Source organism: Lygodium microphyllum, chromosome 25 (assembly GCF_053477565.2).
Source record: "Lygodium microphyllum isolate KBCC chromosome 25, Lygodium_microphyllum_v1.1.10, whole genome shotgun sequence".
NCBI classification, from domain to species: Eukaryota; Viridiplantae; Streptophyta; class Polypodiopsida; order Schizaeales; family Lygodiaceae; genus Lygodium; species Lygodium microphyllum.
The window spans coordinates 51,782,964-51,806,370 of record NC_141159.1 but is presented as its reverse complement, the minus strand read 5'-3'; the positions used below and the strand labels follow the sequence as shown (position 1 = coordinate 51,806,370).

At 41.8% G+C, this 23,407-nt stretch overlaps 1 protein-coding gene across 3 annotated transcripts in view; it reads right to left on the bottom strand.

The window, feature by feature from the left end:
• Positions 1 to 934: 934 nt before the first annotated feature.
• LOC148014218 (protein PIN-LIKES 7-like) overlaps positions 935 to 23,407 on the bottom strand; it is a 162,009-nt gene continuing 139,536 nt past the window's right edge. For all 3 annotated transcript variants that reach the window (XM_087666334.1, XM_087666335.1, XM_087666333.1), the window contains 12 exons: positions 22,404 to 22,445; positions 22,186 to 22,254; positions 22,009 to 22,093; positions 21,841 to 21,908; positions 21,586 to 21,635; positions 21,341 to 21,509; positions 21,103 to 21,246; positions 20,713 to 20,970; positions 20,558 to 20,614; positions 3,282 to 3,329; positions 1,571 to 1,627; positions 935 to 1,470 (listed from right to left, as the gene is read on the bottom strand). In XM_087666334.1, the coding sequence (XP_087522460.1) occupies positions 1,402 to 1,470; positions 1,571 to 1,627; positions 3,282 to 3,329; positions 20,558 to 20,614; positions 20,713 to 20,970; positions 21,103 to 21,246; positions 21,341 to 21,509; positions 21,586 to 21,635; positions 21,841 to 21,908; positions 22,009 to 22,093; positions 22,186 to 22,254; positions 22,404 to 22,445 (1,116 nt within the window). In that variant the 3' untranslated portion in view covers positions 935 to 1,401. The remainder of the gene's footprint in view (positions 1,471 to 1,570; positions 1,628 to 3,281; positions 3,330 to 20,557; positions 20,615 to 20,712; positions 20,971 to 21,102; positions 21,247 to 21,340; positions 21,510 to 21,585; positions 21,636 to 21,840; positions 21,909 to 22,008; positions 22,094 to 22,185; positions 22,255 to 22,403; positions 22,446 to 23,407) is intronic.

The window sequence follows — 23,407 nt, the reverse complement described above, 5'->3', positions numbered from 1 at the left end:
TAAAATTCTCAAGTCCTTTACAATAAAATAAATTAATTTTAAGAAAGTCAACATAATGGCAATGTGCAAGCGCATCCATTTCATCCCAAACATCTCTTTTCATGGCTTTAAACTTTTACACATTTTCCAATTTGATAAACTTAATGTGCTTCTTTTGCACCTGGGCATTGTAGATCTATTCCTTCTAATTTAAAAAAGTTTATGCTATCTAGCTTTTCAGTATTAAACAACACATTTTTTGAAGAAAAAAAACAAAGCCATAACCACTACATATGCACATCAACAAGCAACAAGATAGCATTAACCACACAACTAAGAAGATACATATTGCTACAATCCCAATACCACCACAATGACCAAACAATAACTACTACAATGTTGAAATAGCCCAATTTTAATGTCAAAAGGATGCCCAAGAACTCCTCAATACATACTAATATTTCATAGATTTTTAGTAAATTTTCAAGCATGAGATTTACCCGAAGAGTCGCATAAATATAGTCTTTGGTTGGCCTCCAAAATGACTAGTTCTTCTTGTTGCATTCTACAAACAAAACTATTGAGCTAATTCAAAAATAACCAGTTTATCCCAATGTACAATGTGAAAATTATTTTCCTACATGTTACTTCAAAACAAACTGGTCATTTTGGATCATGATATATTAAGTAACTTTTGTAGGTTTAGTAGCTTATTTATCTTTTTGTACCAATGGTGCGATAAGGTGGGTTTCTTTTTGTACCAACGAAACCCGAAGGTGGCTGCAACTATAATCTTGATTTATGTCTCTTTCTCATGTTCACCTTTGAGGCATCTAAAAGGGCATCAACTATTTCTCTACGTTTGGTTATAAGATTATACTATGATATAGATATATATGTGTGTGTGTGTGTGTGTGTGAATTAACAATAAAGAATGCATTTATCAAATAGGCTATAGATTGAGTAACCAAGTGAAGTGATACAAAGCATAGATCTCTTTTTGTTAAAGCTTAAATGACCTCTTATAACCATATCAATGAGATGTCATTTTCACTTGTCTTATGCATGCAAGTCTGATAGGTCAATTTGGCCTTTTGCATACATTCATGTACCTTTTTCTTACTTTGTCTTTGTATGTCGCAGCAAGTATTACAAAATGTCATGGGAGAGGGAGAGACTAGGTGTGAACAAACATAACATTCAGCAAGGTACTAGGCTAATACTTTCGGAAGCAAGGTTATTGTAGGGGTCTCTTATCTCTTCCATTTTGTAATACATCAGATTTTTGCATGTTTATGAGTGTTTCTGAGCATTGAATTGGTTTTTCTTGTTCTTTTTCTAGCCATATAATTGGGTGATTGCTCCTATATATAGTCTCATGCATTCTCATCACCAGCAGGTATGAAATGGTCAATAAAATTCTTAGCGGCCTCTTGTTATGTATGAGAATATCGTTATCCAGAATGTCAACGATACAACTGAAACAAGATACTGCAGCCAAATTTCATCCACAGCAGCATGTTAGCATCGGAACAGCAGGTCTGGAAAATTTGAACACAGAATGAATACAAAAGAGCATGAAGCACCAAACCTGCTTGACAAGAAGATTAGCCAGCACAGGAGCATAAGGGCGCGTCTTGGAGTTCACCTGTGACATCCACTATACTGTATCAACATATGTAATGACGGACACAAGCTTTTGTGGATGTAAAGACTTGAAACTGTTGCCTTATAACAAAATGGTTGTGTTCATTCCTATTTCAGGTGAAATTTTTACTGACCTTTGAATAGAAACTCAAATAGAAGTTTGAACTTTGAGGCACACACTTAACCATGCTTTCAAAAACTCTCTTTAAGGACATTGGAGCAATGCTTCCCTTGGACCCTTGCACCAGCTTGCAGGTTAGAAGAAGAGAGTAACGAAAAGCTGGAGAAGTTAACTTAATGCCATGCCACTTCTGGCAGGTTATTAGATACCCTCACGGTGCCCCATACGGGTAGAGCTTATCCACCAGTTAGCCCTTCAAAGGGGGGAGAACTGCTTGGCTGCAGATGAGCATGACGGAGGATGAAAATAGCCAAGGATGTGATGAAAGAAGCTGGAATTCAGATTTGATTTAGGAGCTTCCCTCAGGCAAGAAGCAGTTCCCGTGACACTTGAGAGGAACAGAGAAAGTTGAGATTATTGGATGACAATATCACTCTAGGCTCACACATGTTGAGGAGACTGGTAGAGCTTGAAGAAAATCATGACAGACGGGATGGGAGCTGTGTTTCTGGTGTCTCTTTTTTTTTTGCATCCTCTCAGGAAAAAATATTCCAAGGCAAAGTACAAGATTTGCCCTACAAGGGACTCCCAAGGTAACTCCTGGTGCCTCCTGCCATCCTGTAGTCTGATGTTGAACCTGAGAGAAGTGCAGGTGCACTCCAGAACCACCTCCAGAAGTTGGGGAGGCTGCTATTAAGTCCCATGAAATTCAGCTGAGAAAAAAAGAGGTGTGTGAAGAGTTCAACACGAGGGAAAGGAAAGGAGCAATCTCAAGGACTCGTAACAGATTAGGAAAAAGAAAACAGAAATATAAAATGGGGAAGACAAAAAGAAAAAAAGAGAGATGAGAGTTCAAGAACAAACACATAAAGAGGTTGACATTGAGAGAAAAATAATAGGCAGGAAGAGGGTCAAGATACTTGGCTATAAAATAGGGTGACAGGAAGGAGGCAAGTAACAGCAAGCGGAGAAAAGAACAGCAGGATGACCAAAGATGAAAAGAAGAACCAAAGGTAGAAGGAATCTGGTTGATATCAGAGCAGGACATGGAAGGACATGTTTCTCTCTTCTTTGTATTATTGTCATCTCATTTTTCTAGGACTTTTTGAACCTGATAGGCCCAACCTTGTCATCTCTGAAATAGGAAATTTCTGAAATATTGACCATAACGATTTTTATTGTTACTAAAGCATTGAAAAGGAAGCTAAGGGTCAACTGTGATAACTCTTTCTACCTTGGAAATGGAGGTCTCACAATAGGTTTAGGCAAACAGGAGCACTTTGAATATGACGAGTACCTTTCTCTTTAACTGAAACTTTGTCCATCTTTGAACCTCAACAGGTTACAGAACTGATGCTTGAATGATGTACTGAATTTTGGTAAACCTTCATTAAGATACACCTTAAGTGTTGAACTAGTGCATATTACAATCAGAGATATTGCCCACGAAATGCCTTATAACAGTTTGTGAGTTTGGCAACAAGTATTACTAGTGTACCAATTTCACTAGACCCTATGCAACACAAAAACTGACCTGTGCCAAAACCACGAGATTTTGGGCTGTGGGCATTGCAGATACCACCTGAAAAACCATATCAAAGGAGCCCAACATGGGTATAAGATAAAAGCTCTTTCGGAATGCAACACAAAATTAATATAAACTCTCAATTTGCAACTTTATAAAAGTTACGTGCATCCTGAATTTTAAGCCTACATACGCAATTGGACAAAGATATGCCATTTTAATGATAGTAATGGTCATTTCTAGTTTTTTTTTTCTCCCCCCAGAGAACAGAAATTTCCAAAAATAGTCTGTTTTAATATCCTTTGATTCAATCGGAACCACTTGAACTAAATAATAAATATCTAGATTCTACCCAAGGTTACAAGACGTTTTTCTTCTATTGAGTTGCGGCAATCTCATCTCTAGTCTACTTGAGAGGGAGAATGCAACTTCTTCCATTATGTCATCCAGCATGCCATTTGTAATGAAGTTAGAAGGACGACCAAAGCAATTCTTCAACCTCTAGGTATGGAATCTCAAGGAAGCAGCAAAAAAAAAGAAGACTGCTTGAGGAGATTTGGTCAATCATTCTAACAATTGAGAATAAAGTACAATTAGGATCTATCACCCACTAGGAAGGCATCTACGTGAGGCACCACAGTTAATGTTTTGTGCATTGCACCGAGCGCCCAAACCTTGCTGTTCAATTTTCTATGCCATCATTGTGGGTCAATGCATGTTGCCCCCTCAATTCATAGTCATGCGCTGTGAGCAAGCACTATCCGCCTTCAAATCAAGCATTGCCTTGTACAAGGTTTGGGGGGTGGGGGGGGGGTGGGGGGGGAATAGTAATAATAATAAATAATTGAAAAAACGTTAAAAGGTCTAGTCAAAGGGAAAGGGTTTGCTGTAGCACCACTAGTAAGGGTGAATCTCTTCATTTATCTATTGCACCAAGATGATGTTCGTAGCCATGTTTGTCATGCCTTGTGATCTCTTGCCTGCGAGCCTAAGTTTGAGTTAGATGAGGAATTTAGGAGCTCTGACTTGTCTGTCACTTGTTTTAACGAAGGAGGTAGCTCATTCTAGAGCACTTAGTTTATTGCCTTTCAGTGCATTTTCTCCTCTAGTTGGGATTTTGTGTGCATTTCCTGGGCACACAAAATCCCTAGTTGGGATTTTGTGTGCATTTCCTAAGTTTGAGTTAGATGAGGAATTTAGGAGCTCTGACTTGTCTGTCACTTGTTTTAACGAAGGAGGTAGCTCATTCTAGAGCACTTAGTTTATTGCCTTTCAGTGCATTTTCTCCTCTAGTTGGGAATAGTAATAATAATAAATAATTGAAAAAACGTTAAAAGGTCTAGTCAAAGGGAAAGGGTTTGCTGTAGCACCACTAGTAAGGGTGAATCTCTTCATTTATCTATTGCACCAAGATGATGTTCGTAGCCATGTTTGTCATGCCTTGTGATCTCTTGCCTGCGAGCCTAAGTTTGAGTTAGATGAGGAATTTAGGAGCTCTGACTTGTCTGTCACTTGTTTGAACGAAGGAGGTAGCTCATTCTAGAGCACTTAGTTTATTGCCTTTCAGTGCATTTTCTCCTCTAGTTGGGATTTTGTGTGCATTTCCTGGGCAGTTTCTACATACAACAGTCTACCTTGCCTTCCAAACATTGTCCACTATTTCTGGGATTTTCTGAGCATATTAAATGCTAGTTGGATATATTTTGGCCCCAGATTGCACTTCGCCAAATTTGGGGTCAATTGGCTATATATAACCTGCCCCTCCCACATTCATTCATTCACCTTCCTCCTTCCGTGGTAGGTGCACACTCCGACTCCGTCATCTTTCTCCATCTTCGGTGCTACCATCATCATTAGTCTGATTTGGTGCCCTCACTAATATTTTGGGCTCTGTGCAAGGACTGATCAGTCTCCTTCCACTTTCCTATTTGTATTAGTATTCTTTCTTGTTCGGTACAGATTTCATTCTTCTTTTTCTTTTGCAGTCTCTCTCTCTGTTCCTTTATCTCTGTGTTTCCGTTCCTTTCTGTTGTGCACTCTCACAAGGTATCACAGCATAGTATCATCGCCTAAGAGAGACACAAAGCTGATTTTTCGTGGAGGGAGGCAGCCTTGCCACATCTGCTGAAAACGCAGCTTTCTCCTTTAGGGAGACAACTTCTTTGTGCAAGCGACAATATTTCTCCCCTAGGTAAATGGACCCTCTACATTGACTTCCTTATGATCCTGTAGTGTTTCCTCCTATTACCGGGCTGCCTATTGCCAAAACACAAATTTCTTGTGGATGTCTTATAGGATTTTGAAGATGTCTTACCACAAGTTCATGGCTTTGATGATATTGTGATGAGGAACTTTCTCAGCATTCCTCCAAACGACAACGAGGTTATCGCGCAAATCGTGAAGAATGGAGGTCACCTGGCCCATTTTTTTGTGAACCCTCTCCTCCCTGTTCTGCATGTCTTACAAAAGGCATGTTTTGATGGCCTTCACATGCCATTCATGGCACCCTCTATACAAGTGCCCGTACTCCCTTCTTTACCCAAAGAGGACTGGCTTGATAGTTCGAACTACTCACTTTGGTCATGTAAGGTGGAGTGTATCCTTGATACCTTCGATATTTGGGAGTTTGTTACCCACCCTATTCCTTGTCCAGTGGAGGATCCCATCATTGGATCATCTATGGATCATTCCGCTCAACTCCAGAACCTGATCTTTCCTCTTTATGAGCTTACAGGATTTTGTCCTAGTGCATGTGCGCAAATTGCAAAAAGCAGTGGAAGTGTGGACAAAGCTTGCTTCTTTGTACCTTCAGAAGACATTTTCCCATCGGATTACTCCCGAGAAGAAATTACGAAAGCTCGTTGTCGATGATTCTCCTTCCATGAAGGATCATATTAATAGGTTGGAGGATATGCGGGATGAGCTTGCGTCCCTTGGTAGAATGATCTCTTTAGAGGATATGGCTATGATTCTTTTAACTCAGCTACCATCTCCCCGATTTAATGTCTTCTACACCAACCTTCTTACATTGCAGACCCGTGAGAACCTTCTATAGTAGGAGCTTGCCCTACTTGTTTTGGAGCATGGTGAGCGCACCAAAGAGGTTAATAGTGGATCCATCTCCACCAAAGCTTTTGTTGCAAGTTTAGGCGGGGGAAAGAAGAACAAAGGGAAGTCAAAGACTAAAAGATACGAGGTCTTCAGGTGCTCTGACTCTGATTCGGAGAAGCCTACATGCCCATATTGTGGGAATGGGACACATCTAGAGGAGAAATGTTGGAAGAAGTACCCTCACCTTCATTCGAGAGCGAAGGATGGAGCTAAAACATCCGAACCTTCCACCTCTACTCCAATGGTTATCTATGAGTCAGTGTTCCTTCATATTGTTGAGTTAGAGAAGCCTTCTTTAGTGGTTGCCTCATCTTTTGAGAGGCCTTGGCTAGTTGATAGTAAAGCTTCAAATCATGTGACTCCACAAGGTGATTTATTGTAGAATCTATGCCCTTCTGAGGGTTCAATCATTGTTGGTGACATTGTATCGATGCCTATTTGTGGTGTTGGCACTCTATCTTTGTTTCCCAATCGCGCTTCACGCTCCCTTTCACAGGCCCTTTGTGTTCCGGACTTTGGCTTTCCACTCCTCTCAATTTGTGGCCTTACTAGGCTTGGTAATTGGATTACCTTCACCGAGTATACCGTTTGTATCGAGGATTCTTCTACAGGGGTTGTTATCACAACAAGTTGGCAAGAGAGCAGGCTTTGTAGGCTCCATTCCCCTTCTCTTATGTAGGGTCCTCCAAGGTAGTTGTCTATTGTTCCACCCATTCCCACTTGTGCACCACCTATTCCACAAGTTCCTTCCCATCCCCACCTCTCCTGCAGTGGTTTCCTTGTACCTCCCATCCCTTTTAGAGGGGGATGATCTCCATAATTCCTTGGCTCCTAGTGTTTTAGAGGGGGGTTCCCAAGATCCTAAGGAGCTTCTTCATTGACTGTCTACATCAACAGACTTCATCGACATTGATATTCCTCTTGCCACCCCAGGATCCGTTTCTTCCTTAGCCTTCTGCCACATCCAACATCTGAAAAGGGGTGTTAGTAGTCATGTTTGTCATGCCTTGTTATCTCCTACTACCTGTGAGCCTTAGTCTGAATCAAACAAGGACTTTAGGAGCTCTAACTTGTCTGTCACTTATTTTGACAGAGGAGATGGCTTATTCTAGAGCACTTAGTTTATTGCCTTTCAATGCATTTTCTCCTCTAATCAGGATTTTGTGTGCATTTCCTGAGTAGTTTCTACATATAGCAATTTGCCTCACCTATCGGACATTGTCCACTATTTTCGGGATTTTTCGGAGTATTTCTAGCTTTTTCACCAGCATTAAATGTTGGTTAGTCATATTTTAGCCCCATATTGTAGTCAGCCAAATTTGGGGTCAATTGCACACTCCGACTCTGTCATCTTCCTTCGTCTCCGGTGCTACCATCATCATCATTATCAGCCTGATCTAGTGCCCTCACTGACACTGTGGGCTGTATGCAAGGATTGATCAATCTCCTGGTTTCTCATTTATATAAGCATTGTTTCTTGTTCACTGTAGATTTTATTCTTCTTTTCTTGCACACACACACACACACTCTCTCTCTCTCTCCATGTGTGTGTGTATTTCCGTTCCTTTCCATTGTGCATTCTCACAGATGAGTCTACATTATCAACTCCAATGGGCCATGCACATGTTGGCCTTGCATGAAGTTCCGTTGCAAGATACACATGATAGAGAAGGTTTGGTTACTACTAGTGGCATGAGATTTAAATAGAGTTGAATACTAGCCAAAACCATTTAGTGGAGGCATTACTATACCTTAGGACAAGTTCATTGGCACCTTTCCTAAGCTGCCTACAAGCCAAGAAGATGAGTCTTTTTATCGAAGTGCCACTTCTTGTCTTCAACTTGTAGCCTTATATCTGTTTGATGCAGGTGCATTTAATGGTTTTTTGTTTTAGGGATTGTATCACACAAGTTTCCGAAGTCACTGGAGGGAGCCTTTGTTGCAGAGGAGCTTCTGGTGGCCATTCCAAGTGGTTTCGTTCCCTTTGTGAGTTTGTCCCTTAAATAGATAATGATATATATGTATGTAGGGGTTGCTTTCTTTTTGTTTGTTGAGGATCGGCAATCAAGGCATGAAGTCCTAAGTTTAGGTTAGGTATGTCTGTGGGAGATCTGAGCAGTTGTTGCCTCCTGCAAAGGCATGGTCACAAACTGAAAGACCTATTTTAGAAGCCAATCCTAGTAACCTTGTTTTGTTGACCTGCTATACGGCCCCGTCTAGGGGTTTCTGTTAGTTGTGAGGCAGTTAGAAAAGCCTGCCAGAACAAATATATGCAAAGAAGCAAAATCCTAAATGGCTAAAGAATAAAAATATACAGAGGTGTGTAAAAAGGGGTTCTAAACACCTATTAAAAAAAAAAAAAATCCTTCTGCAATTGTTCATCGCCTTGTGAAGGCCTGGTAGGTTCCTGGGGCCGAGACAAGACCCATGGCCGATGTCTTGTCTTCCTAGGGGTGGCATCTAGCTAAAAATGAGAATATGAGATGGTTGAAGGATGGCCTGAGGCCGATGCCCTATTCTCCTTGGGTCCCTACGCTCAGCTCCCTCCTTTTTACACGCTCGAATATGGAAGAATTAAAGCTTAAGGAAAATGTATTAAATAAAAATATTTATTGCTCAGGCTATAGGAGTCCTCGCCTAGGAGGCGCTCTTGGTTGACTTGTCCTCTGTTAGGTAGATAGTTCAGACCACCGCTTAGGATGACCTCTTTGATAGTTCTTTTTAGCTTCTGTTAGATTATGCTAGGCCTACTCCTCATGGATTTCATGCAGCCTACATATTATTGTGGCGTTGCTAGACTAGCACTGAGTTTCCTCGTGCTACTAGTCTCCTTCAACTTAAATTATTATCGACCTATATGCTATGCATAAACCAAATGAATCAGAATTCGATGTATTTCCAGCAACCTCTCACTTTTACAATCCCTCTTTCCCCTAACCGTTTAGGTTTTGTAACTTTGCATAGGTGTAGGGTTCATTTTTATGTAATTTTCCATGTAGAAAGCAATAAAAACGTACTCTAACATAAAAACAAGGCTGAACTGAGGCTTAATCCTCATGCCTCAATCTTGTTACACATTCAGAAACATGAATCATATTTTTTCCTAAATATTGAGAAAAAAAAAACATACTTTTTCTCCCATTTTCTCTATTTTTCCTTATTTATTTGCCCAAAAATTATGATATTTCAGAGTTATTGGTTCTTCCTGATGAAGTATCCTCAACATTATTTCTCTATCAATTTTTATCTTATATGACCCCAAAGAACCCACAAAACCCCCAATTTCCATCATTTTCATAAAAACCACACCTTGCGGGTTTTATGTGTTTTGCGGGAAATCATTATATCATTAAATTTTCTGGTTTTTTCTACATTTCAAAGAGAGTGCAACATAGAAAATCAAGAACAATCATTATCAAACACTTCCTTCAACCATTTTTCATTTTAAACAAAGAATGATTGCTTACGTATAAGAACTACGGGTTTCGACGCGTGTATCTCAAAATCGGGAGGCCACTGACGTTTCTCCTTTGTCACCGACGCACTCTCCTGCCCGATCTACATCTTTTACCACTTCAGTATCATCATTTGATCCAAATTCGTCATCACACTCCACCCCCTTCTCTCTTGAATTGATCCATATGAATGGGCAGCATGAGGAGAGAGGAGAGAGATGAGAGAAAGACTAAAAATCAGAATTTCATTCTCTTCATCATATTACACCTGGTTACCATCAAAATCTTGCCCTCTCTACATAGATCAAGGATCTTCCTCTCCCTCTACATGATTGAGCATCCAAGAGGCATACAAATCCCTAAACAATGGGGCGCCAATCAAAAAACACCCCCTCCCTGCATCTCGACATGTTTTTTGCATGTTTTTTTCATTTAGAGTTTCATTTTATTTCATTTATAAAATGTCCACTTCAAAAAACCACTTTCACATTGCCGCGGAAGGGTTTTCGACCTGTTTGGTGGTGCAAACAGACTCCGATTCGCAATCCGACCGGACAACTGGCTTCGTGACGTAGAAATCTATAATTTGGGCCTTGTCGCGCACTTTCTGGCTCCCGGATCCAGTAGCTACTTATAACGCCAAACCTTGCGGGGATTAAATGAGGGGTCAAACGACCTCCAATCAACAAACCAAGACTTGCGTTGGATTCCTGATGTCGAAATGCATCTAGCAAAACTCCAGCTCAACCATCTGCCACCGTTTGATTTTTCATGAAAATTGGCCCTTTAAGGCCTCTCGGGCACTTTCAACTCCAAAACGGGCTCCAACGCTTCAAGAATGGGTCCAAATCATGTCCTAAAATCCAGCTCTCACCCTGCCTTGACCTACCCCACCCCGCCTTGACCTACACCTAACCAGCCCAACCCTAGCCTGACCTACCCCATCCTTGTCCTTTTCTTCACCTTGACTTGATTTGAACTGACCTATCATGCCCTCACCTGACCTAAACCCAACTACCTTGCACTTTGTAAAACCCTATTAGAGACAGCCCAAGGGGGAGAGGGGGCCCCCTTGGGAGCATGATTTTTCAGCCTCCCCTCTAAGTTCAACAACAACAATATGGATAACAAGACATCTCAACCAGTCACCTTCAGTCCCTCCCCCCATTGGTAAACCATCGGCATGGGAGTCCTATTTGTTACATGAACTAAGGAAACTACAAGGAGAGATGCAAGCCATAAAGCAAGAAATGATAAGAAAAGAATAGTAGATTATGGAACTACAGGAACAAGTGAAAGGCATGCAAGCTGAACAACAAAAAGTAAAGGAGGAACCCATGTAAGAGAGACTCCAAACAGAGCTGAAGGTAAATTCAAATTCAACACATTGTTTCACAGAAGTGGTCTCAGTAATGAAAGAAAATGAAAGGTTTGAGAGCAACAAAAAGGAGATTAGAATTGGAGGGCTCCCCGTAGGATGAAACATGCACAATATCGCACCAAAATTAGAGGGGGATTTCATCCTTGAAACAAATGTATTCGAGGAACAGTTCAATAAAGCAGTCCCATTTGTGGACTTACGGGAGCCCATTGGTATAATACCCAAAGGCATACAAACAAGAGTAATGTATATGCACATGATAGAGAAAATAGTAGTTATGACCTCAAAGGGATAGTTCACACGATACTTATGGATTAGGATACATGCAATAAGACTATGGGATACATTCATTGCAATATGCTACTTCCCTTCTGCAAACTCAACCTATACCACATGAGATGGATCTCCCTTTGATGTATGTTATGAGGATATCATGAGATATGCTAGTATTGGGGACATATTATTAGTGGAGATTTCAATGTACACACTGCAAACAAACAAAGTGACTTTTATATGCATGATAATGCCATGTTCAAAGAGATTGACAGAGATGAAATAGGCCTACACAAGAGAGCCTAGGATAAAGAAGTGAGTACCTATGGGACACATATCTTTGCTTTGGGAAGTGTGCACAAACTAGCCATCTTTAATGGTCTACTGCAATGGCCAGGATCTGACAATTTGACATGTTGGAATCACAAAGGAGGGGGCAAGTACTATGCTCTACTTGACAGGTTCACCAACGTTGATACCAAACATCCACAATTTTAAGGTATCTAACGGGCCAATTGGCATAGCAACAGATCATGGTCTCTTGTAGACATACGAAACATGAAACACCTGTGAGAGCAGAGGATCGAGGTACAGCCAGATTCAGTAGACAGTGTGAGAGTGAGAGAGACAGAGTTGAACCACGACACCCAAGAGAATAGACTGAATGAGTGTAATCTGAAAGTACAAAGTACAACCCTTAAACCTTAGGGTTGTAGGGGGGTGTTCACACCCGACACACACTAAGTGCCTAAATGTGTGTAACATGAGCACATAAGTACATACGATAATAAGACCATAAGTCTGGGGGAAAAAACCTCTCCTACCGAGAGTAAAAAGTGCCCCAGTGTCCTATTGATCACCGACACTCCCATATGAGCGTAGGCGTAAGTAAGGCGTGAGTAAAATACCCAACAAACCCCCCTGGAGTGAAGAGTGATCAAGAGTACAAGGATCATCCGCCACCAAAGGATATCAAATTTAAAGCATCGCGAAATGCTTCAAATTTGTCACGAGGAAGAGCTTTGGTGAAGATGTCTACCACATTACTGGTGGTAGGACAATAGACAAGGCTGATATCACCTGCATGTAGCCTCTCTTTGACAAAGTGATAGTGAATCTCAATGTGTTTCGTGCGAGCATGAAACACTGGGTTCCGTGCCATTGCAATGGCACTCTGACTGTCAGTGAACAAAGGAGTAGGCTCAGTAACAGATACATCCAAATCAGCTAGCAAGCGTCTAAGCCATACGCATTCAACTGTGGTGGTGAAAGCTGCCTTGTATTCAGCTTCACATGACGATGTGGCAACAGTGGATTGTTTCTTGCTAAGCCAAGAAATGCAAGAAGTGCCAAGAAAGAAACAATTGCCACTAGTAGAGTGACGTGTATCATAATCACCAGCCCAATCAGAATCACTGTAAGCATGTAAATGCAGTGGTCCCCCCTTGGCATAAAGCAACCCAAGAGAACGAGTACCCTGCAAGTAGCGGAAAACACGCTTGACAGCTTGCCAATGTGACATACGTGGCTGATGCATATACCTGCTCAAGGCTGAAACTGCAAATTGTATGTCCGGCCTAGTATTGTATAGATAGATAAGACATCCAACTGCAGGAGCATATGTATGTATATCAAACAAATCGCTGTCATCATGTAATGACAGTTTCAGTCCAGGTTCCATGGGAGTAGTAACTGGCTTGCAATCCTGTAAGCCAAATTTCTCAAGAAGCTGCCCAATATACCGTGACTGTGATAACCCAATACCTCGAGCATTATGTATGAACTGGATGCCCAAGTAGTAATGCAAAACTCCCAAGTCAGACATGTCAAAAGTTTGCTGCAAATTTTGTTTGAATGCTGAAATCTGATCAGCATGTGTTCCAGTGAGCAAAAGGTCATCAACATAAAGACATAAAATCAGCATAGATCCCCCTTCTTTACATACGTAAAGGGTAGACTCGGATGAACTGTTTAGAAACCCCTGACCAAGCAAGAAAGCATCTATCTTTTCATACCAAGCTCTAGGAGCTTGTTTTAAACCATATAGTGCCTTTTTGAGCTTGCATACCAAATTTTCTGAGCCTTCAACTGCAAAACCAATGGGCTGCTGTACATAAACTTCCTCCTGAAGTTCCCCATGCAAAAATGCAGTCTTGATATCTAGCTAATGGACTGTCCAACTATAATGTGCAGCCAAAGCAATCATAGACCTGATGGTCGTCATACGGGAAGTAGGAGCAAATGTCTCCTCATAATCAATGCCCTTTTTCTGTGCATAGCCTTTAGCTACCAGCCGTGCCTTGTATTTATCAATGGATCCATCTGCTTTTCTTTTCAATTTGTAGACCCATTTTGTTCCAATGGCTTTCTTCCCAAATGGCAAGGACACCAAATCCCAAGTTTGATTCTTAGTAATAGAATCTAATTCAGCTTGCATGGCTGCCTTCCAATGCACACTGTGTTGTGCATCCTCATAACATTCAGGCTCTTCATTATCAAAAGTACTTGCTGCCATAATAAACTCCATAGTATGTGCTGAATCATGCAAACGAGTTTGCCTTCTAGTACGACCAGCCATGGGTGCATCCAAAGGACTATCTTGCATAGTCTGCAAATACCATCCAGGTAGCTGTCTAGCATCCTGGCTGTGTGCAAGCTCTTGCTGAATTTCTGTTTCAGCATGATGCTGAATATTCCGATCAGCCAATGGCTGAATTTCTGCACTATCCATAGGAGCAGCTGGCTGAACATTAGGTTCATTTTGTGAACCTCCAGCTGAATCACCAAAAGTAATGGGCAGCAGCCCTTCAAAAACATCACGGGCAGCCTGATATGTGTCCAAACCAGCCAAGGATAATTCTGATTTTTCATCAAAAACAACATCCCTGCTGACAAAAACCTTCTTAGTAACGGGATCATAGAGTCTGTAGCCTTTGCTCTCATTGCTATATCCCATAAAAATGCACTTAACAGCCTTGTTGTCCAATTTTCTTCTATGTACCTGTGGAATATGGGCATAGGCAAGATACCTAAAGGTACGAAAGTGACCAACAGAAGGTTTACGGCTGTTCCAAGCCTCAAATGGTGTGATGGTCTTCAAGGCTTTGGTAGGGCATCTGTTCAAAATATGGCAAGCACACATGACTGCTTCCATCCAAAAACTATGAGGCAAGCTCTTTGCCTTCAGCATACATCTCGCCATCTCCATGAGTGACCGATTTTTCCTCTCTGCTACCCCATTCTACTGTGGAGTATAAGCTGTAGTATACTGATGTACTATGCCCTTCTGCTGCAAAAAAGAATTCAGCATAGAGGACATGTATTCCCCCCCTTGGTTCGAACGGAGAGTCTTAATGTGGCATCCAGATTGGTTTTCAACAAGTGGACTGAAAGCCAAAAATGCATCATACACTTCTGACTTCTTTTTCAAACAATAGACCCAGCAGAAACGTGTGAAGTCATCAATGAATGTCACAAAATAATAACAACCACCCAATGACATGGTCTGCATAGGCCCACAAACATCTGAATGCACCAACTGCAATCTGGTTGTTGCCCTGAAAGCAACATCACGAGGAAATGAGAAACGATGCATTTTCCCCAAAATGCATCCCTCGCATAAGTGCTCAGGAGGTCTCTCCAAGAGAGGTAAGCCATCCAGCATCTGAGTACGCTGTAAAAGCATCAAGCTGCCAAAGTTTACATGCCCTAAACGAGCATGCCATAACTCCGCATGTATCATAGCAGGAGTAAGAGTGGATGTCAAGTATGCTGACTGATCTACTGAAAGAGCATCCAACTCATATAAACCATGACACAAAGATCCTGTCAAGACCAATGTCATGCATTCTTTTTCTCGAACCATGCAACGGTCATCATCAAAAGTGACCTGCATACCACAACGTGCCAAAGAAGAAATAGAAAGCAAATTCTTCTTTATTCCAGGCACAAACAAAGCATCCTGCAGGCGGAGAATAGAGCCATCAATGGCTGTGAGCTGAATCTCCCCAATACCACGAACAGCGTATGATGCATTATTGGCACACTGTACCGATTTCCCAACGGGAGGTGCACTAACTGAAGCAAACAAATCTCTGCGAGATGTGATATGTCTAGAAGCACCACTGTCAAAGAACCAAGTGTCAGCATCCTCTGTAGAGCTAAGTGCTCTATCGGCCCAAGAGATGTCATAACTGCAAGTGTAAAAACAATAGTCCCTGTCCACAACAAAGGACGCGGACTCACTAGCAGTGGAAGGAGTAGTAGAAACAGACATTCCTGACTCCTTCTTCTTCTCTTTGGCAATGCGCTTTCTGCACTTAGTGATATAGTAGCCGGGCTTCTTACAATAATGACATTTTCCTTTCTTTGCTTGCGTCCCCCCTTGTGACTGATTCTGCGATGTGCCCGAAGTGCCAGAACTCTGTGGAGCATTTTTCACCTTGCTGTTCTTGCCTTTCTGTCTTGCCACAAAAGCCTGCTCAGAGACTATAGCATCCACACCACTATTTTTCCGTGTTTTCTCCTCCTCTAGAAGCAAGCTAACCAGCTGAATAAAAGTGAGTGGGTGCTCAGCGATTCTCATGGTGAGGTTCAATGAAGTATGAAAAGACAAGTACGAAGGAGGTAGGGAATTCAAGGTGGTGGATATCAACTGTGCATCCGAAAAATACTCATCTACATTCATGAGCTGTTCCCTCAAGTCCTGAATTTTGTTTAAGTGATCTTGCATAGAATCACCTTCATGCATCTTCAGAGTTTCCAACTCTTTCTTCAAGAAAGAGATCCGGGTCTCATTTTTTCCTACAAACATATGCTCCAAAGTCAACCATGCATCTCGTGAAGAAGATGCCGAACGGATATAAGGTATGATGGACCGCTGAACTGCCAGAGCAATCAGCGACAAGGCCTGTGCATCACGGGTATCCCAAGCTTTTTGAGCTGCAGTTCTTGGAGGAAGTGGCTGAGGTGGAGCGGGCTGAGGTCCCCGTTGTCCACGTGCACCTTGGGGAGGAGGAGTAACGGGAGCTACAACTCCCGGTCGAGTTTCCTCTCCACTGACATAATCCCATAAATTCTTGGCCACTAATACATTTTTCATCATGAATGACCAAAGGGAATAGTTGTTTCCGTCCAGTCTGTCCTCCTTGGATACATACGTAAAAACATCACCTCCCTGATTTGCCATGATGACAAATTTCCAAAGACAAAATGAGCAATGTCAAAGCAGTAAGAACCGAAAATCTGCAAATTTCCAGAAATTGCAGCAAATACGTTTCTGCAATTAATGTGCAAGGGCGTACTCTGTCAGAAAACTGTCTTTTACTGCACGCTTCCCAAGGTGCAAACAATGCAGTGCAACACTGTTATGTCAAAATCCCCAAAATTTTTGCCAAATTTCTGTCAAAAACAGACTTTCTGTGACTGTATCAGCAGTCCAAATGCAACTGTCCTCCAAATACACAAAAGCCCCAAAATGTCTGACGATCCTGTCTAAAAATTTGCATGAAATTTATCACTGCACTTGCTCTGTGTTGCCGGGTGTGAACCTCCGCTTCCAGAACTATGTTCTGGGCTGAAATTTTAAAAAAAATGTTTAAAATTGCACCTGACGTGAAGCAGACTGGCGTGTGAACGTAGGCGGGCAGTTTGGCGCAGGACAGGCTGACGTGGTCACCTGACGTGGTCGTCTGGCGGGCTGACCAGTCGCGAGTCTGACGCGGGCAGGCGGGCAGTTCGTGGTCACAAACAGCGGGCAGTTCGTGGTCACGAGCGGGCGTTGACTCCGCCTGCAGGAAACGGGACCCTGGCGGACGACGTGGAGCCCTGGCGTCTGACGTGCAGGGTACTAGTGGAGCTGCGCTGAACTGGCGCTGAAGGCTGACGACGAGGAGCAGACGCAGAGCAGAGGTGGCTCGGGTGCGGTCAGGACTGCACGTTGCAGGCAGAAGCTAAGCTTAGAACTGAGCTCTGATACCAAAAGTGAGAGCAGAGGATCGAGCTACAGCCAGATTCAGTAGACAGTGTGAGAGTGAGAGAAACAGAGTTGAAGCACGACACCCAAGAGAATAGACTGAATGAGTGTAATCTGAAAGTACAAAGTACAACCCTTAAACCTTAGGGTTGTAGGGGGGTGTTCACACCCGACACACACTAAGTGCCTAAATGTGTGTAACATAAGCACATAAGTACATACGATAATAAGACCATAAGTCTGGGGGAAAAAACCTCTCCTACCGAGAGTAAAAAGTGTCCCAGTGTCCTACTGATCACCGACACTCCCATATGAGCGTAGGCGTAAGTAAGGCGTGAGTAAAATACCCAACAACACCATGCCTCCCTAAACATCCCAAGTACTACTTTGTAGAAGACACCTCGCACATCTATAGTGGTTCTTTGTAGACTAGTTTACATACATTGGACTTGAGCCAATCGTTTGAGGAATGTACAAGGGATTTAGCAAAGGCCATACATGGATCAGCCATGTATGCAATCCCACACACCTTGCCCCAATGTGGACCCACAATCTCTATTGCTCTCCAAAATAGTTGTTATGATAATGAGTGTAGAGTCACTCGAGCTTGCTTACAAAGAGAGGTGGAGCTAGGCACTTGGACATATCGTCAAGCAAGGACGTTCTTCAAACACCTTGTGTGGAAGAAAAAACGAGACTACTTAGCAAAAGCAAAAGCAGAGATATATCAAAGGCGAAGAGCTCAAGACAAGAGGATCTATTGTTGCTTTGTAGACTTCTGCAAAGCTTTTGATACAATGCCTCGCACAGACATCATGCAAAGATTGCAAGATATTGGAGTACCAAAGGATATACGATGGAGTATCTATGCATTATATGAGACAATGGCAGGTCATATACAGGCACCTAGGGGGCTATCAACAAGGATTGACAGTACCATAGGAGTAAAACAAGGACACCCACTTTCACTAACATTGTTTGGTTTATACATAGATGAAGTGTTTGATTACATTGACCGAGGAGGAGAAACCCAAGCCAACCTAGTAGGGGTGTTGATAACAATATTATTGTATGCAGATGATATTGTTTTCATTTTAGATTCACCAAAGGGATTGCAGTGGCACCTAAATGCTTTGCACATCTTTTGTAGAGATAGAGACCTTGCAGTGAGCCTTGGGAAGAACAAAACCATGGTCTTAAATACTTCAGCAGCATGGGTAACTAGATCTATGTACCAATTCACATTTGGGGGACACATAGTGGAGCATGTAAGGAAATATGTATACTTGGAAGTCACCTTCTCTCGCTCACATTTTTCGTTGAGAGGGGCATCAAAAGCACGTGTTGTACATGGATATGTAGCACTAGGGGCACTCAAGTGTCAATGTATTCACATACAGTTCCAAGAGCCTCGCACCAAACTATGGTTGTTTGACACCCTAGTCACACCTACACTACTATATGGAGCAAAGTTATGGGGTTGCATAGTGTACCATGGGTGTCTTAGCCCACTCATTGATCAAATTGGAGCAGAGAGAGATTATTATGATGGTTGGGATAGGATGGAAAGGCCATGGATCATGATGATAGCGCATATGATTAGGATAAGCCCTCCACCCCAGATCCCATTGTCAGAGTAGAGCTAAGGGCACCATCCATAGTTCCAAAGGCACTCTTCAAGGCAGTGCCCTTTTGGCATAGATTATGGGAACTTCCACATCATAGATACTCCAAATTGGCACTAACGTCATCTGTACAACTAGTAGCAAGAGGCGAGGAAAACTCTTGGTTTTCACACATGACTATTTGGATGAGCCTATATGGTTCCGCCTCCCACATTTTGACTATAGCCTTGACTACCCTACACTTTCTCTCAGCCTACCAAAGCTGAATTAGGTGATCAAAGCTGATATCTTGAGAACTGAGACAGCGAGAACATGGACCCACCCACCACTCCCTCTAGGATTGAGGATGGAGTCCTACAGGAGTCACTTCTTATGTCTCTCTGATGATGGTTTCACTATTTGGCCAGCATACATGAACACCCTTCTCTCCCACAGCATACGAGCTACTATCGGACAGATTCGCACCTCCTCTCATAGGCTACAGATAGAGACAAGCAAATGGACAGATATCCCAGCAAAGGATAGGACTTGCCAGCTGTGTGGCCGAAAGCCTCAGACAGAGGAGCACTACATATGCAGATGTGCAGTGTACTATGGACATTACCATTGCCTCTTCCATGATGGCTTTGGACCTCCTTGTCACGACATGGAGTACAAGGATCAAAAATGCCTAGGTCTTTTTCTCCTAGAGCTGCAGAGGTGCCACACATCACTACTTTAAGATAGGATGCCAGTTCATCCAAAGGGACCCACACAAAGAGCAATGCCAAACTTTTTCCATAGACCCGCCCGCCAACCCTATTGACATCACTAGCCTAGCAGAGACAGAGCCATCTCGCCAGACACCTTACATTCCTCACCTGGGAGGAGCAACCCACATGCTCAAATGCGGGAGGGAAGGGTTAAGAATAGGTTGACTTGGAAGTACCAAGAATTTAAGGAAACTGGAATCTGCAGTAAATCAGAAAGGACCTGAGAAGAGTCCCCAAAATAGGGCCAGAACTGACTGGCGGATCTGACCAGTTGGGTCAACCTGCAGCAGGTCAACACAGCACATGGCAGTCTAGAGGCCTATCAGCAACGTGCTCATCTTGTGGCCATTACGAGAAGCCTGTTGTACACAAATCTACCCACCACCTTTGTAGCCAGCATGACATACACCTACAAATTCATTTCATTTTTTGAGCTTTTTTCATCAGACATTTATACTTCCTTGTTAACAGCAGTTGCACTGTCTTGGGTAAAAGCTGCGATCCATTTCACAAAGCAAAGATTCACGTTAGGAATAGCTGTTAAAAAAACGGGACACCAAATATCACTGTCCTCTCATTGCATGCAGAAAAGGGAAATAGTGAACAAATATGCATTATAGTTTGGTGCCATGTCTCGATTGCCTCAATTGCTCAGTTTTGAAAGTGAAAAAAAAAAACATTAAAGAAATTTTTTACATGTTATATATTGCTTACCAAAATAGTGATTGTACAAAGAGGATCAGCAGGTAGCAATCTTTCGTGCTGGAAAAACTGTAAAAGAACAAAGTTCAAATTTCTGCTACTTTCCTACCGTACTGTACTATGAAATGATGGATTTACAAATCCAATATATTTTGTGTGAGACTTACCCATACAAGTGCCAAACCCATAAGAGGCATGACAACAAGTCGTATAATGGTTATCATCCAGAATGTCTCAACCCCTAAGGAGAAATTTGATACATTTGTATTGCAATATTCAGTACTGCTTTTTACATTGGTCATTGCCCGTCTGCCCCCTGCTTGAGGAGATTCGCTATCTCCAACATTAGGCATTGATGCAGCTAAAGTAGATGCCAAGACAATGGCTTGAGTTGCCACAGCACCCGACCCCAAAAGTCTAGCTGCCTGGAGATAGATCTACTTTATGAGCATCTTTTGTTTGTGAGCTTTCTTCCAAGTACAATTCACATAAAAACAAATCAATGTATCCATAAAAAATGTAGCTTGGTGGAGAGTTGACTATCTGTTAAAACTAACCTCTAAAATAGGCTGTAATATGTTTGAAAAAAGTTTCTGCAAGAATACTCTTGTTTGTTCATTATCAAGTTGAGGCACTGTTTCTCTTGCAGGAATAAAAAGTTGTGACAAAGGCGTACTCCCAAGAAGGATCCCCACCAAGACCTGTCCCAAATGGATGAAGCCATTGGCAGCTTCAGTTTACTTAAAGTATTACTCTGCAAGAAATGTTTTTCTCGGTGTGCTTGTGTGAACATACGCCATAAAGAGGAGGGTTTATTATCTGCTTCAACCACTTGAAAATTCGGAGCAATGATAGATTGCTGACATTGAGATTTTCCATATCAGGTTCCCTGGCAGTGTTAAGAATTTGGTAGCCAAAGGTCCACAAACATGGAGACCACCCAGCCATATAAAGAGCCAGATATCTGCACCCAGAATTTTCCATTACAAAAGCCATCAAAAAACTACACTAAACAAAGTGCATGATTGTTATTAACATACCCTGATGCAGTGCTATACTCGTTCTGTGACAAGATTCCATTCAGAAACACCTAGAAAACACTTCGATTTTGTTAGGTGCGTTAGGTTTCATTCCATGCTGAAAATCATCAAGCTCCCTGAAACCTCGCAATACATCAGTCAAGCACCCCATTCAAACATATAGATGCATCTCAATAGAATTAGCTGAGCGTCTTCTCCCCATTAACTTCAAACATATAGATGCATTATGCATGACCCAGTAAACCTAGGCATTACCAAAGGCAAGGTCACAGTGTTTCCAAATGCACATGCTGCCGTGATTAGGGCCTCCTTGCTTGCCAGATCTGTCCAACAAAGTTCATTGATGCTTACAAGAGAATAAAATAACTACAGGAGAATTGGATGAGAAAGAGTAAATTAACTACTTCCAGTATCATGTACCACCTTCTTGAATAGCACCTCGAGAGAACCTGACCTGTCTGTACAAAAAGGTAACTGCTAATTTCCCCAAAACAAAACCAGCTAAGATCTGGTATATAAACAGTAGAACTGTCAAGTGCTTGCTGGTACAAAGGTTAATTTGTGTAGAATTGGAAACATATTTGAGTAAAACAAACTGACCTGAGCAAAAGCAATGAGAGGCAAACCAAAGAGGTTACTACCATGTTGTGATGCAATAGTCTGAGACACCTGAAACTCCAAAATCCAGAGGCCAATATGGCATTGGGGATCATTGTAAGACATCCTTTATTAAGTGACCCATTGCTATGGAACACTGGAAACAATAATTGCACAATATTGCTTTTCTTGGAGAACTTTCAGATAAGAAGATAGGTTACCTTTGACATCAAAAAGCATGGAATGACCACATTGAAGGAAACCTATCATGGAAAGTAGCAACAATTAGGATATCTAATTTGTGATCAGCCTTAATAATTTGTCAATCTGGATATCGGACTTCATTCCTTCCAATGAACTCAAAAGTGAGGCACAAAGGTCTAATTTGACAGAGGAAAATTCAAAACATTTGCCTCATCATACACAGCATTCGATGTAGCTTGATTCAGTATCTGTAAATGTTGTCAATTTTTTTCATTGTCGTATATATTATAACATATTTTGAAATCTGTAACTTAAAAGGAGACTTGTGGTTGTTTGTGAGCAACACCATTTCTCATACTACACCACCAAGCCTCAACTCACCAATTATTGGCTGCAAGCTTTGGGAGGAGAAGGCCAAAAACCCAATTTAACAGAAGATAAATAACATGTACATGCCCTTCATAAATGCTCTACACAAGTGCTCAGCATTCCTCCAGAACTCTTGATGATGAAACTATATCACAACAGTTTTGTTCACGTCAATAATGCAACCATTGTACCCCTTATCTTATATGTTTGCACATTTGCAATCATCATAACCTTAAGGTTGTTTACAAATGTCTAAACCATATTGTATGTACTTTCTTATCACAGTATTGCACCTTCTACTAATCAGTCTCTCAACTTTAAGGAAGTGAAAGGGAAGGAGAAGAGGAGGGAGGGGTAAGGTGGTTTTTTCCCCATTATGTCTACAACAGGCCAAATCGGCCTATCAGACAAAATAAATATGTCTGAAACACAACAAACAATTGTGTTTCTCAAGTACAGTAAAGCGAACAAGAATTGAAAACCATGATCTAGCCTGGGAACAACAAATAGCAGCTGGGAGAACTGAAAACTAGACATCTGATACATCTGCCAATATGGCAATGCTAAATGAATTGTAGAACCAACATGACAGCCTGCACAGATAAGAAGAGGACCAAAATCATCCCATATGTCTCTCATGGCATAGACAGGC